Genomic DNA, 14696 nt, shown 5'->3' with positions numbered 1-14696 from the left:
TCCTGAAAAACACTTAACTTGACCAGAGGGGAGGTACACAGACGACGCGACAACGAACAAAGGAAGACTGAGGACTTAAATACACACATGAGGGGATCAGGGGAAGTACACACATGAGAACACAGCTGACTCGAATGAAACACAATGACAATACAGGGGAGAGTAACACTAACTACAATGAACAAAGAACACCAGACTCTTACAAAATAAAACAGGAAACACGGAGACATAGACATGGAGATAAAACATGACATGAACTTAACCGCATAGACATGAAACGTAGACGCAGGAACCAGGGAGACTGAGTACAGGCAGAGATGACAGAAATAACTAAGAAGGTCTGAACAGCAACTTAGAATTTAACTAGATTGAAAATGAATACAAAAAATACGGAAAACTCAAACACTGGGTCACACGACTCAGTACCGTGACAGTCTTGTCTTGTTTTTTTTGCAATTTTTGCACACTGCACAGTATTGATAGGATTTTGTTAAGGATTTTTTACAAACCAAACACAAATGTCCTTGATTTATGTGTAAAGTTTATTTACACATATAGAGATTTATATTTGAGAGGTGACTGAGAAATTAATTAGCACACATTACAATCAACTACATTCAAATTCCTACACCTGGAAAAAAAACACTTCCTTCAAGATTAATTTCTTACCTTCGAGGCAGTCGTTTGTTTCACTTCAAGCAAAGAAAAAATTAAAATTAATCATAAATCTGCATAAAGTGTTACATCTTTATTTATTATATTCTCTCAGCTGTGTCATAATGCAGCAGACTCATTACATTTGATTTAATGGATTTCACACTTTGCACTGACAACTAATGTTTGATTGCATTTTTCACTTCTTATGTTTCAGTGGCATTGTGTTACATTTATCTTACTCACCTCAGTGTGAGTTCAACGGAGTAATTCAAGCTGGACACAAAAGGCACACGGCATAATAAATAAGTGGTGGGGTTTGACAAATAATATCTGTCAAATTAGTTATATTTCAGTAATATGTAATATCGCTCTGCTTTCACGAAATCCTCCTTAATATAAAAATGTGAAATGTGGATTGTTTCTTTTATTTCTGTGCAACATTATCCACAATGAGCCTTATTAGAAAAAAATCTACCCCAAACCGAGAGTTCTTCATCAGTTGCTCTTTTTGGCACATTGTTGTTTTACAAATCAAGTTCAAAGTATTAGGTGTTTATAAAAGTGAAATTCCACATTGAAGTTGCTCTGATCAGTGAACAAACTTGAAGATCTTAGTCCACCAAATCTTCATTGTCACCAAAAGACCCTGAACCACAAGCTACTGACAGTTCCCTATGTGGGACGTCTTTCAGAGTTCCATCTTTTGAGTTCCATCTCTGCTGAATAGAAAAATCTGTGGACTGGATTTCTCCCCTAGCCTGTCACAGAGTGACGCTGAAAAACTAATTCAGGCATTTATTAATGCTAGGCTGTACCACGGTAATTCATTATTATGCAAATGTCCTAAAAACTCCTCAGGTGACACTAAGCCATCCTAAAGCTGCAATAGGTTGCTGGGGGGCTTCCCATGATGCAGTGAGTGTTTCTTCTTCACTTGCCTCTTTTTATTCTCTGTTTATACACCACTTTGCATTTAATAAACAGTTATTATTAATTATTAATCTCTGGTTTTCCTTCACAGTGTGTCTGTTGTCCTCTCTCCTCAGACCCACATGATTCATCATGGCAGATGGCCCCGCCCCTCCCTGAGCCTGGTTCTGCTGGAGGTTTCTTCCTGTTAAAAAGTTGTTTTTCCTTCCCACTGTTGCCAGGTGCTTGTTGGGGTTTTCTCTGTATTATTGTAAAAAACAAACAACTAACAAAGAAAAGTAGAGTAGCCATGCACCTAGTTTTGCACCATGTCTCACAATAAGATATGACATTTATATCAGAAATTCAACAGTGTTGTCCTTAAGGTGCAAACCACAAGAGTATAGTTTAGAGAATCACGTGAATAGAATACATTCTAGAAGAACAAACAAAGCAAAGAGTTCTTTTCCTTGACAAGCAAGCGCCTTTTTCCCTCCTAAACATTACTTCACATTCCCCTTTGTCTTTGCAGATGCAACCAGCGGGATCAGTCAGGCCTGAAAGTCTCTCTTAAGCATGCTGGTAATGTTCTTGTCAGAAAGCTCATTTAGCCCAGTAGGTCCACAATGTGTGAAAGTGCTCCAAGCATTTGAGCCCCACTCCATGTCTCATCCATGACATTTTTGACTTAATTATCTTCACTCCCATGTGCATGGCCTCTTAATTGGTACGATAATGACTGCAAACCAACTGCTCTGTAGAGAGGACGATCAATAAGTGCTATAGATCTATATGAGGAAGTTCTCCATTCTAGCTTATCTATTGAATTTAAACCCTCTCTTGCTTTCAGTAAATCATGTCCACTTTGTTTTGGACAAGTAACAAGGCTCATAGAAACCTTTTTAAAGCACTTTGAGTGGTTAGGAAGAACGTAAATGTAACTCTAGTCCATATTTCCACTAGAAGATCATTTTATTTAAGAATAAAATAACTATGAGGGTAAAGGCACATTATTTGCTTGTGCTGATATTAGGAAAAAAATAAGAGTGACCAAAGCAATACCTTTATAAAAATATAAATATATATAAATGTTTTTATTTGGGTATCTGGCTTAAAAGTTAAGTTGATCAATTACTATTAATATTCACTAAAATCTATTATTGAAAAATCTGTTAAATCTAGTTTTCAGGTCCATATTTAACCCTTGAAGTCTCTGGATATTTTTTTTTTTTACCTGGCAAAACATCCTGACATTTGGTCAGTAAAAGTTCCACAATCCAAACCAAATGGTACAGACAAAGTACTACCACGAAACACAGAATCAGTGACACCAATGTCAGTAAATCTGGCCTAAAAATTGAGAACTCAGCTAAACCGATTATTATGTGTCACATTCTGCAAATGGCAGAAATACCACTTGTCACCTACAGCTGTTACCTTGGGTGGCTGTGGATCAGGTAGAGCAGGTCATTTACTCAGTAGATGTTTGGTTGTTCAATTCTTGGCTGCTTGGGTCTGCCTGCTAAAGTACAGGCAACATACTGATCCCTGAATTTTTCCATATGCGGCTTTTGTGAATGCATGTGTGTAAATATAAAGCGTGTTCCATAATTTTACCTCTGTTGGTTCAACACTCAAATTAATTGTCTGGGGAAAAAATAATTATTTTTCTTTCTTTAAATAGACCGTTTCACTGAATTAGCCACAGGTAACAAAACAAACTGAAGGCTCATGCATCGTGCTCATACGTCACAGCTTTGGACTACTGGGAACCTGCGTCATCACGCTTCTTTATTGACGCTGGCACAACTACTTTACGGTGAAATGGCTTTTTGTCCGTCTGTCTGTCCGTCAGCCTCACAGTTGCTGACGTGGCTCCGCCTGGTGGCAGAAATCGCAACAGTTTGACTCACAGAGTGAAAGCATTCCGAGCAGACTGACATGCAACGAAACTCAATAAACGCTTTTAGCTAAACTTCAGACACAGTGGTGTGCACGTGGTTAATATCCACAGATCAGCCAAAACACAAAGATTTCAGTTTGACTGTGAATATGTAATCCATAACCCAGAGTTGATTCACTGCTGCCCCGAACACACGGAAACCTCAGCCAACAAGAATGAATCACTTTGTTTGGACAACTACTGGTTTCCATTTGGACATGTTGGATCATATTTGACTGATTTGTCGTGAGATACATATCGAATGTAACAGGCTTGCTTTACAGGATAGTTGAGCCAGGACTTCTGGTGGCCAGATAAGCCCAGTCTGGGTTATGCAGAGCTTTGAGTAAACAGATGGAAACTCACTAAACATTCTTTTTCTTCTTTTCTTTCTTTTTTTTTTTGCACTGATGCAGCTTTTGAGTGTCATGGCCCAAAATGTCATCAGAAACACAAGACTGACTGCGTGACCGGCTCCTTAGTAATGTCTCATCATCATCATCACCATCGCTTTCTGACTCATTCGGCCTCTACTCCCACCCGTCTCCCTCACACACTCACGCGGTGTAACCCCTCCCTTCTCCGCTCCTGCTAAACTGTATAAATAACCTCTGTCGGAGTTTGGAACCAAGGTACAGCGACCTGCAGAGTGAAAACAAGACACCGAGGAGGAGAGAGAGTAAAGCCTCTGCTGCTGCGAGAGACCACCTGTGGCTGCCACGTCTACCTGTAACCTCCAAAGTCTTCTCAAAGTAAGTCTCCACACTTCTTACTCAATCCGTGCTTTAACTTTCTTTGACGCCAATAGGAATTTGTTGATTCGTTTATATACCGGTAAATAAATAATAAAAAAAATAATAATAATCGCAACTTTGCTGAGCAAAACGTACTTAATAATGGATTGGATTTATATAGCGCTTTTCAAGGCACCCAAAGCGCTTTACAATACCACTATTCATTCACTCTCACATTCACACACTGGTGGAGGCAGCTATAGTTGTAGCCACAGCTGCCCTGGGGCAGACTGACAGAAGCGAGGGTGCCATATCGCGCCATCGGCCCCTCTGGCCAACACCAGTAGGCGGTAGGGTAAAGTGTCTTGCCCAAGGACACAACGACCAGGACAGAGAGCCCAGGGGTCAAACCGGCGACCCTCCGGCCACAGACGCGCCCCTCAACCCCCCGAGCCACGGCCGCCCCCTTTTAAAATAAAAGGTTTCTTCTGCTCGCTTGCCTTTAAGCGTTGATTGGTGTCCAGTAGCTTGGCTGAGGTGACATTTGGAGCGCGTTCAGTACCACGGACAGCTCAGCCCAGTTTTACCGCACAACACTTGCCATCGTTTTGCCTCAGGATCCACATCTGTTTCGTTTAAAAAGTATTTTTTAAAAGCAGAACTTCAATATAACCGATTACGGCAGAAAGGTGCGAAAAGGTCACTGTAGCTAAACTTGATCAGATCTGCTCTAAATTCTGAAGATCAGCTTTATAAGACCTGCTGAAGGAAGGAAAAGGACTTAGAACAAATCTAGTGGCCTCAGTTGCTATTTTTTGAAAAATAATATTTTATATTTTTCAAATTAATAAATACATAAAAGGAGGATATACGTTTTTCTTATTTATTTATTTATTGAAGCAACTCCGACTTTAATCTATAATTCACCCCATGCAATTATTTAGAAAAGGACTGGAAAATACAGCAAATAAGCAAATAAATAAATAGCCGGGCTGCAGGGTGCGAGTAGAGAGCAGAGGTTTCGGGCACACCTTCATCTGCTCCCACACATGCACGGAGAATAGGAGACGTTCTGGAGAGGTTCACACTCCAGCAACATAGTACTCATGGTAGGTGAAGGCCACATTCACATAATACAGTTATTCTACCAAGAGTCTTGGTGGAGATTTACTGCTGCAAATGGAAAATGCGGAAAAAGTCGCAAAACGCAAATAAATAAATAAATAAATAAATAAATGAAATGCTACAATAATATTTTATTTTAAGGATTTCACAAAATATTGCGGTTCTTTTTTGTTTTTTAGTTGTTGGTTAGACAAGATTTACATACAGAGTTTTAAGACAATTAGATTGTAGACTGCTAGTTGTGGCCTGATTAAATAGTGTGGGTGTGCGATCCCCGCTAAATGTGACACAGCATATAAACCAAAACACCCAGAAGGTAAATCCTGAGGCAGCTGGTGCAGCTTGTCAGATGTGAGCGTCTGTTAGTTTCATGGTTTTCTGTAAGTCTGAATGGAAAAACTAAAAAAAAAGAAATTCAATTTAGATCTTTTTTTAAAAAAATTCAATTAATTGTGAAACAAATTAAACTGTGAAATGATGCAAGTGATAATTAAGCTCCTTACTGCCATTTTTAACAGCCCCTGGACATTTCCACCACAGACTCCATGGTCAGACAGAGGACAGAGGGGTTTTTTATGCTTTATGTTAGTTGTGCAAATTTACGAGTTTGCAGTTTTTAAATCTGTGCAGACCTGACATGGAGCAAACCGGTGACTTCTGGGGAAAATGGACATGCAGTTACTTTATCTGACTGTTAATCCAGACATACACAGATTTATAGTTTGTTGTAAAAAATACTTGTTTAGTTATCAACAAGAAGTTACAGCAAGATTTCTCTCCTTGTTGAAAGGCTTTAAACCAGGATTCTAATTAATAATTGTAACAGCAGGAGCAGATTTGGTGATGTATGATGTGATAATGAAATAATCGTCATAAAGCTGATACACTTCAGTGGAAATCCAGCTCCTCACACAGCATGCTAGTTATTATTATTATTAATGCAAATTAAACCTTTCTGTAAACTCCATTAAACCCACAGCCTCCGTGAAGATGCGTGAAATCCGTTTCCTCCTCTAGAGACAAATCCATTTTCTTCATCTTCTTTCAGAAGACAACTTTCAGGGAAGAGCTGACAAAAAATCAATCACAGCCCAAAGCCCTAAAAAACTAAAGGTATATATTGACTTGTTTAACCGCTTTAAACACCTCCGTTTACTCATCATCCTGAGCAGATATTACAGATGAAAACAGATGACATTTGCACCCCTCAGGAGAGGTATGGTACAGGTAGAAGGTTTTGTCATTAGACAGGAAAGGGCAATGGCCTTTATTAGACTCAAAGCATCTTTTTTAATGTATTTATTTATTTGTAAGATTTCATTTAGGATTTATTTATTATTTCCTTCTTTTTTTTGTCATTTTTCATTATGAATCAATGGGAAATTAGACTTCAACAGTGGTTAGATTTCCATAGCATTTATGTGCCTTGTTACAGATGGTCGTGATACTGAAACCTTGGACAGTGCTGGTGGCCTTAGTGCTGTGTGTGCTGGTCTGTCTGGGAACACTGGCTGATGCCTACCCCCCCAAACCCGAGAACCCAGGAGAGGACGCTCCTCCTGAAGAGCTGGCCAAATACTACACTGCCCTGAGACACTACATCAATCTGATCACCAGGCAGAGGTATGACCACACACACATACATGAGTGTGTGCCCAACAGGCACCACTGTTCAGGACAGCCTTGAAATGAACATGGTCCTCAAATGACATTTAGATTTGGGACCATGAGAAAATGACTGAACTTGAAGGAAAATGGTGATTTCCAAGCAAATAAAGAAACCATTTTCATCTCCTGCATTAAATTTCAATAAGGATATCAAGGTAAATTTAACAAGGTAAAAAAACAAGAAAAAAAAGATACAGCACAATCTGCTTCATCACCAATGAAATGACATGTGCCATATTTGAAAATGTGGAATGAAAAAACAAAAAAGCTTGAATTAATTTTTTTGTTCAGTTTTCTTCCACCAAAAAATCCTGCAAAGCAGGGCACCAATATGAATATTTAATGGTCCCACACTAATAACCTTTCCTAAGTCTTTAAGTATTGTTTTTACTGTTGTGGATGATCCACATGAAGCTGGGCATGAAGAAAGTATGTGAGTTAAATCACTCATAAACAGCCCTTGAAAAATCCCCTCAAAATTAATGACCCTGAGCCAACTGTAGGTGTTAAGCTAAATGTGTTAGAGGGGAACTTGAGCCTTTTCTTGCTTCTTTCCTGCCGATCTTACTTTAGTCCAGACTTCATTTTATCTTCCTTGAGTCATTAAAGCAAGCTGGTTCATACATAAGCCTGGAGCTCTGTCAATGTGTGATATACACCCTCCTCCTCCCCAACACTTCACACAATGAGATTATAGATTAGATTACTGTCCACTCTCCGAAACCTCCAGGCCTCGAAATGAGCGGGACCAGAGCAATAAAATCGGCGCAGACCGACCCAAGAAAGAAGCCCAAATTCAGTTAGCAGGGCCCAAGCTAAAGCCTGCTGCTCTCAGGTATATAAAGATCACCAGTGTGGAATTGTCAGAGGGTGTTTCATCATTGGAAACAGTCACACTCGCGAGCTATCTGTTCTCATTCATGAAAGTCAAATAGGCCATTGGTATTTAAATACATCCAGTGCTATAGAAAGTTTTTGCATTTCACTAGAGAGGTGCACATTATGGTTTTCACAGTGGGTGTGGATGTTTGTTAGGTTTAGACACACTAGATACAACTGATAGATCTATGAGGTGTAACCACAAATGAACAAAAGAAAACAAAAGTAAGATTTGCATAGTTATTATATCATATGTCATATTGTGATAATGTTAATATTTAAATATTGCATTTATCAGTTACCATCACCACGCTTTTCAGTGTAAATAGCATTTCTTACTACTCCAAATTATACGGAAAATTATACACAAATACATCCAAAATACCAAAACTAACAAAGACACGTTCATCCCCAACTGGCTCAAACATTTCACAGAAAGCTGTTTTAACACATGAAGGACTGTGAAGATGGATTTTAATTCTGATGACTTTTGATTTCTCCCTGTTGTCTTTTTTTTTCTTTCTTTTTTTCCTTTTTACAAATATCCATACAACTAATCAATTAAAAATTAATTCAAAAGAACACTCAATCCTTAGATCGAGCTTTAGATTTAAATTAAGGTCCCACAATTGTAGGAATCGCAGGCGTGATCCTGCTTAATCATTTCAGTGCAGTACTAACAGAAAATGTTGAAAGTATAATATTATTACATTTCCTTAAGTAAGAAATCCGAGCATTTCTTTCACCACTGGGGAGAAGAAGACACAAAAGGACACATTAAGGCTAAAGAAAAAAATATTGGTAGATTGGTAGGAAGATTGAGGTATCAACCAGGGCGACTGTGAGAGATATATGCACAGGCACAACATTATCAGCGGGGAAAACACTTTATATCCTGATATGTCGCCAGCTGTGTGACAGCTGAAACAGTACATGTGCGCTTCTTGATTGCTTACCTGCAGGGAAGCACACACTGAGGAAGTAACGGAGCATAAGATTGGGTGCTGAGGTCATAGGGGAGGTGGAACAGATGTTTGATGGGAAAACAGAAGAACTGCAGGCTGCTCTGCGGGACCTGAGATGATTGTTTCACACACATAAACACACACACACACACATTACCAAGTAAATTCTCAGTTAAACGGCTCTGTGATTTTACATTTGCAGGCTCTTTTGGAACCCTGGTTTCCCATCAAGGGAATGATAAAAACCCAGCCAGACATGGAAATGACAGCCTCGTACACACATTAAAACAAACACACACTCTTGAATTTGAATCTGACTGTGACATTAAAGCATTAGCAGCAAACAAAAGGGAACAGCTGACTTACAGACAAGTGTGACGCACCAGAACCAAAAGCCCAAAAGTGATGTGTTTGTTGTGAGAGGAATAAATGTGGTCACTGGTTTGAATCAGGATGCTGCACACTGCTGATGATTTTGAAAGGAAGGACACAATCACAGACAGAAACCTGCCAACAATTAAAAAAAAAACAAGAAAAAAAACTGATTAACACAAAGTGTTCAAAGTGACGGCATGACAAGCACATCTCAAAAAATCTAATATAGTACCAACAAAAGCAAACAAGATACAAACAACCTAACAAAGTCTTAGGGAACAGACACGTAACACACACCAGGGAACAGGATAACAAACCCCAGGCAAACTGAATCAAACACTAACAAGGGTGAGGAAAAAAGGAAATAACTTTCAAAATAAAACAGGAAATTGCAAGGTTGACCAAGAATGAACTCTAAGCGGTGGAAGAGAAAATTTAGAGACAGACAATTGAAACTGTGTTGTCATAAAGACAATGTCATGGAGATGTGCAAAAGTCTTGACTTCTCATTTTTAAAAAGTATTTTTCTACACAAATGGAAAATAGGTTCAGCGTTTTATTAAAATTTGTACATACATACATACACATTGTATAAATGTGTATAAAGCTACATTTTAATAAGCTTGAAAGTCAAAATTTGGTATGGCCAACTTTATTCTATAACACAGATTGCTGTAGACATTCACAGTTTTACCTCTCGTGAGCTCTTCTGTGCATACTCATACAGAACTTTCAAATTTGGATTATCACTCTAGAAGACCTACTGGCACTGGTTGATAATTTGGGCTACCTTTGCCCCCATTTCCCTTCCTTAAGCATGGTTTCCTGACAGCCACCGTTTCATTGAGACCATTTCTGATGCTTCAGCAAACAGTAGATGGATCATGCATCTCGCAGGTCTTCACTGGATGTTTTTCTATTTCTTAAGATCATGAAAGCACACTTTCATGTTTAGCTGTCTGTATATTTTTTGGCCTGTCACTGCTTTGTTATTTTCTTCACTTATCCAGTTTCCAAAGACTTTTTAAGCACGTGGGGCACATTATATCCAGTTTTCCGTTAATAACTCTTTCAGAATCACTTTTTTTGGTGCAGCTATTGTTGAAACGATGTTATCTTTGGCATTATTCATAGATCCATCTAAAGAAATGGAAACATATATGTTTATGCAACAGAATGCTAGTAACAAAGTACCTAAAGATACTATTCAAACTGTTTTGATAAAACTAATCCAACCCTTGAATTATGTGACTTGAATCATCCTTGAATCATTGATGGGTCAGTGTTGGTTGTCTTCACAAGACAAGAAAGAAAGAAACAAAAAACTCCTCTGTAAACATTCACTTACACATAAATGAATGAAAAGCAGTCAATGGCCAAAGGAAAACTTCATAAATATTTCAGAAAGCCTGGAGAACTCTTATTCATGACCACATATATAGAAATGTGGGGTGACTCATGATTGTTGGTACTTTAGTGTACTTTTACACATTATGCGCCTCAGGATTTGACAGCTCCAATCTAACTTATGGGTGCTGTGATTTCTAAATGCATACACTTTGCAATGATACCACTTACATTTGACTGTGGACTATCTAGGAGGGAAGAAATTTCATGAACTGACAATGGTGACATCCTATCACAGTAACAGCCGAATGACTTATTAGTTGTTTGTAAAGGCAAACTGCATGGCTACAGGCTTGATTTTATAAACCAGAGGCAAGGGGACTAAAACCACAGTGCGGCACAATGTATTAGTGTATATACAGATAGTTTAAACTTATTATGGTTTCTAAGTCATGAGTAAATGGACTGATTCTTATATAACACTTTTCTACTCTCCCAGAGTACTCAAAGGACTATATACAACATATCTCATTCACACCCACTCATACAAGCACTTCTAAACTCACGAGCAAACTAACCAACATTCACACACATTCACACTCCGATGAACGCATCAGAGAGCAACTCGGGGTTAGTATCTTTCCCGAGGATAATTGGCATGCAGACTGCGGAAGCCAAGGATCAAACCACCAACCTTCCAGTCAGTAATTGATCTGCTCAACCACCTGAGCCACAGCCACCTCAGTGTTTTCAGCCTACACTCAAAAAAATAACTCTTTGAATGAACATAAAAAAATCATGGAAAGAATTTCCACGTAATTAAATTGCTGTTTTTTTTAGCATTATGCAATTCTGTTATTCCAACTTAATGTACTTGAGTTGGACTAACTTGATTAATTAATGATGAATCAACTGTTTTACTACAGTTGTGTCCAACTTATTTTAATTGATTTGATCCAACCCATGCAAATTACATTAGTGCAACAAAACATGCTTATTTGTAATAGAAATCCATTTATGTTAAGTTCATTTAAAGAGTTATTTTTTTGGAGTGTTCAACAAGGTCTAGAGTCTGGTTAACATAAAATGTTAATGGATAATAACTTGCAATCCATCCATCCTCTTATCTTTACCAGGGTTGCAGTGAGTCTGGGACCTATCCCAGATGTGATAGGGTGGGAGTCAGAATACTGGACAGGTCACCAGTGTATCACAGAGAGACAGACAACCATTTGCCCTCATGTTCACAGATATTTTAGAAACACCAATTAACTTCACCCTAATTACTGCATGACTTTAACTGTGGCAGGAAACCAGAGTACCCAGAGAGAACCCACTGCAAACTTGGCCAGATTGCAGATTTGAACCCAAGACCTTCTTGCTGCAAGGCAACAGTGCTAACCACTGTGCCACCGAGCTGTCAATCTAGACTTCAAAAAAATAAGGAAACTATGATTACAAGGCTTTATATAGAATTTTAAAAACCACAATAAATAGCTGTGACATATACGTAGTGTATGTATGGCTGTCTGTCTCTTCTAACCCCAGTGATTTTCCTGTGGTTTGAACTCTAGTGTGATCTTGTGAATTTTGTGAATCCAGGCAACTAACCACTCTTACTAGATTGTATCATGTCATCTCAACAAGAATAAATTAAGTTGCTGGATTTCATGCAGATCCTACATGATTTCATTACATTCACCACAGAAACATGAAATTATTTTGTTCACATTACAAGTTTGAAATTTGTAAATTTAACAACCACCCAATTTCAATTTTTTGAGTGTGTACGAACAGCTGTATATTTTTTCCTGTGGCTCTAGAGATTAAATTCTAGTTTATGTCAGATAAATAATCCCTACAATAATATAGAGGATGTGTGCAGTCATGAAAGATGTATGCTGTAGAATCATTCCACCTGAATGCAATCATGTGCCACAAAAGGCAGGAGAAAAGACTAAGCACCTTATCTGCAGATCTCATTTCATATCAAGCTTTGAGGGGCATGTGTTTTCATATTTGTAACTAAATTCTTGAAAATCTGTTAAAAAACGTGGATTACTGTGGATTATATAGAGACCTCTGTAGCAACCCCCAATGTGGCATTCATGGTTGTATCATGGGTAATTTAGGATCCAGTCTTAGAAGGATTAAAGGTCAGTGTATAAGGGATACCTGCTGCTTCTATTTTGACTCTATACCAATGAGCTGCACTTTGTGTGACTGATTTACAATAAAAGCAAATCTGTTTTTGTAAAGGAGAGTGACACAGCAGCATTAGGAAGTGTTTGGATCAGCAGTTGTTTCAAGAACAGAAAATGCACTGTGGTGGTCTGAGTCGAGGGGGAGAATGGTGAACCTTTCCACTAACAATGATTATTAAACAACAGAAATATTTACAGAGGCAAACTGTCATGAAAATCTATTTTTCCAAAATAATGCCAACATTAAAGCATAAAGACTGAGCTTTAACTTCATGAAAATGATCACAATTGCAATTTACAATAAAAAAAATGTCTTCTTCACTCTCAGGTATGGAAAGCGTTCAGCTCAGGAGGACGTGGTCGCAGAGCTGCTGTTTGGTGGCGATAACAACAGAGACCAGAGATCAAGGTAAAGATCCTCAAATGTAAAAACTGAAGACGTCACATGAACTTAAAGAATTTACACTCTTCTCTCATTGGCACATTATTTCCTCTGTCTCTGTCTTTCAACAGATATGATGACTCTTACATGTGGTGATTCTCCTCCCTCCTCATTGGACATTCCCTCTGGGTACATCCCAGAATGCACCTGGAGGGGCCGACATGTGCCTCTTCTTCCCTGTACTCTAAACCCAACAAAAGAGCATCTCTGACGGATCACAACGTCCCTCTGTTTCTCCTGTTGTTGTTTCACATCTCTGTCACTCCAACAAAACTGTACATAATTTATTATTAAAATAAAATATATATGTATATGAAATCACAGAAGGTGGAACTGTGTCTGTCTGTGTGTGTGTGAGCTTTGGTGTCCTTCGACTGTCCATCAGACTGGAGGAGATTCTTGTTTTGCTGTTTGTATTGTGAAAAGTAACATCATAATATGTGAATCAAATGTTTTCTGTGAGATTAAAAGTTCCCAAGGACTCATGATCTTTTCTTTTGTGGCCTTTTATGTTCATTTATAACTCCATATTTTAATTCTACCCGCTACTATAGCTTTGCCTGATTCAGAGTTCAACAGACTTCTTATTGATCTTACAGTGGGGCTTGCCTCTCAACTGATCCTTTGTCTCCAATAAGGTATTTTAAAGTCCTCCCCAAAAACATTTCTAAACTTAACTAACTAAGAGACTGCCAAAAAAATGGCTTTGTCCAAAACATCAATGTATTGTGTTGAAGACATATATTTAAAAGATAGTTGTAATCAGTATAGTGTCCATTCTGCACAGGCTCCGATTAATGGCAAGGGAAATGCTGCTGAACGCTTAGATATGGAGGAATGGGTGCTCTGCTGAATGGGCAAAGCAAAGAAGCACCAGCGCCAACTTTGGGAAAGAAACCACATTTAGATTTATACAATAGGAGCAAATTGAGAATGTGCACTGAAGTCCGACTCCACATGCGTAGACAGCTCTTGGAGAGTAAAGGATGATTCTGGCGGTAAACTGACATTGTTTCTTCTACATCGGTAAGATCAAAGCTTTTAATGTTCGCTGTGTAGTGAAAGGTTTTAGAAGCTGCTAACAGCGCAGAAAAGCCCAAAGACTGTTTAGCTCCAGAAACTCCAGAACAGTAAGATGACAACATTAGCCACGGCATCACCCAGATCTCAGGACAGATATTGTATTATTTGTTTTTTAAAGGAGTTGGCAACTACACTAACACTTTCTGGTAAAACACTGCCTCCTGGTGGTGAAACCTCGGGTTACGTTTTGCAATATGTGAATACAAAAAGTACCTTTCAATCAGTTTTCTTCTGACATTTCTAAAAAATGTCAAGGATAGAGTAGCAAAATCAGGAAAATTGTTAAACACATAGCTTTAATCTTGAAAGTGTGATTTGCACATTACTCTTTTAAAACAATAGTTAATATAAAATAACGATATAAAT

At 38.4% G+C, this 14696-nt stretch overlaps 1 protein-coding gene across 1 annotated transcript; it reads left to right on the top strand.

The window, feature by feature from the left end:
• The first annotated feature begins 4123 nt into the window (after positions 1-4123).
• Positions 4124-13573, top strand: pyya (peptide YYa). Its single transcript, XM_085157956.1, has 4 exons — positions 4124-4260; positions 6803-6990; positions 13134-13214; positions 13319-13573. Exons 2-4 carry the CDS (start codon positions 6803-6805, stop codon positions 13341-13343), a joined length of 294 nt encoding a protein of 97 aa, XP_085014082.1. The 5' UTR covers positions 4124-4260; the 3' UTR covers positions 13344-13573.
• The last annotated feature ends 1123 nt before the right edge of the window (positions 13574-14696 follow it).

The sequence above is a fragment of the Neolamprologus multifasciatus genome, chromosome 4 (assembly GCF_963576455.1).
Source record: "Neolamprologus multifasciatus chromosome 4, fNeoMul1.2, whole genome shotgun sequence".
Lineage (NCBI taxonomy): Eukaryota > Metazoa > Chordata > Actinopteri > Cichliformes > Cichlidae > Neolamprologus > Neolamprologus multifasciatus.
Note: the sequence above shows the minus strand (reverse complement) of the source record. Positions and strands in the feature narration are given on the sequence as shown.

Excerpts from the sequence above, each read along its gene's own strand:
- pyya (XM_085157956.1), top strand. The coding sequence starts at position 6,803 with ATGGTCGTGATACTGAAACCTTGGACAGTGCTGGTGGCCTTAGTGCTG. Across the intron at positions 6,991-13,133 it reads AATCTGATCACCAGGCAGAG|GTATGGAAAGCGTTCAGCTC; the intron begins GTATGACCACAC and ends CTTCACTCTCAG. Across the intron at positions 13,215-13,318 it reads AACAGAGACCAGAGATCAAG|ATATGATGACTCTTACATGT; the intron begins GTAAAGATCCTC and ends GTCTTTCAACAG.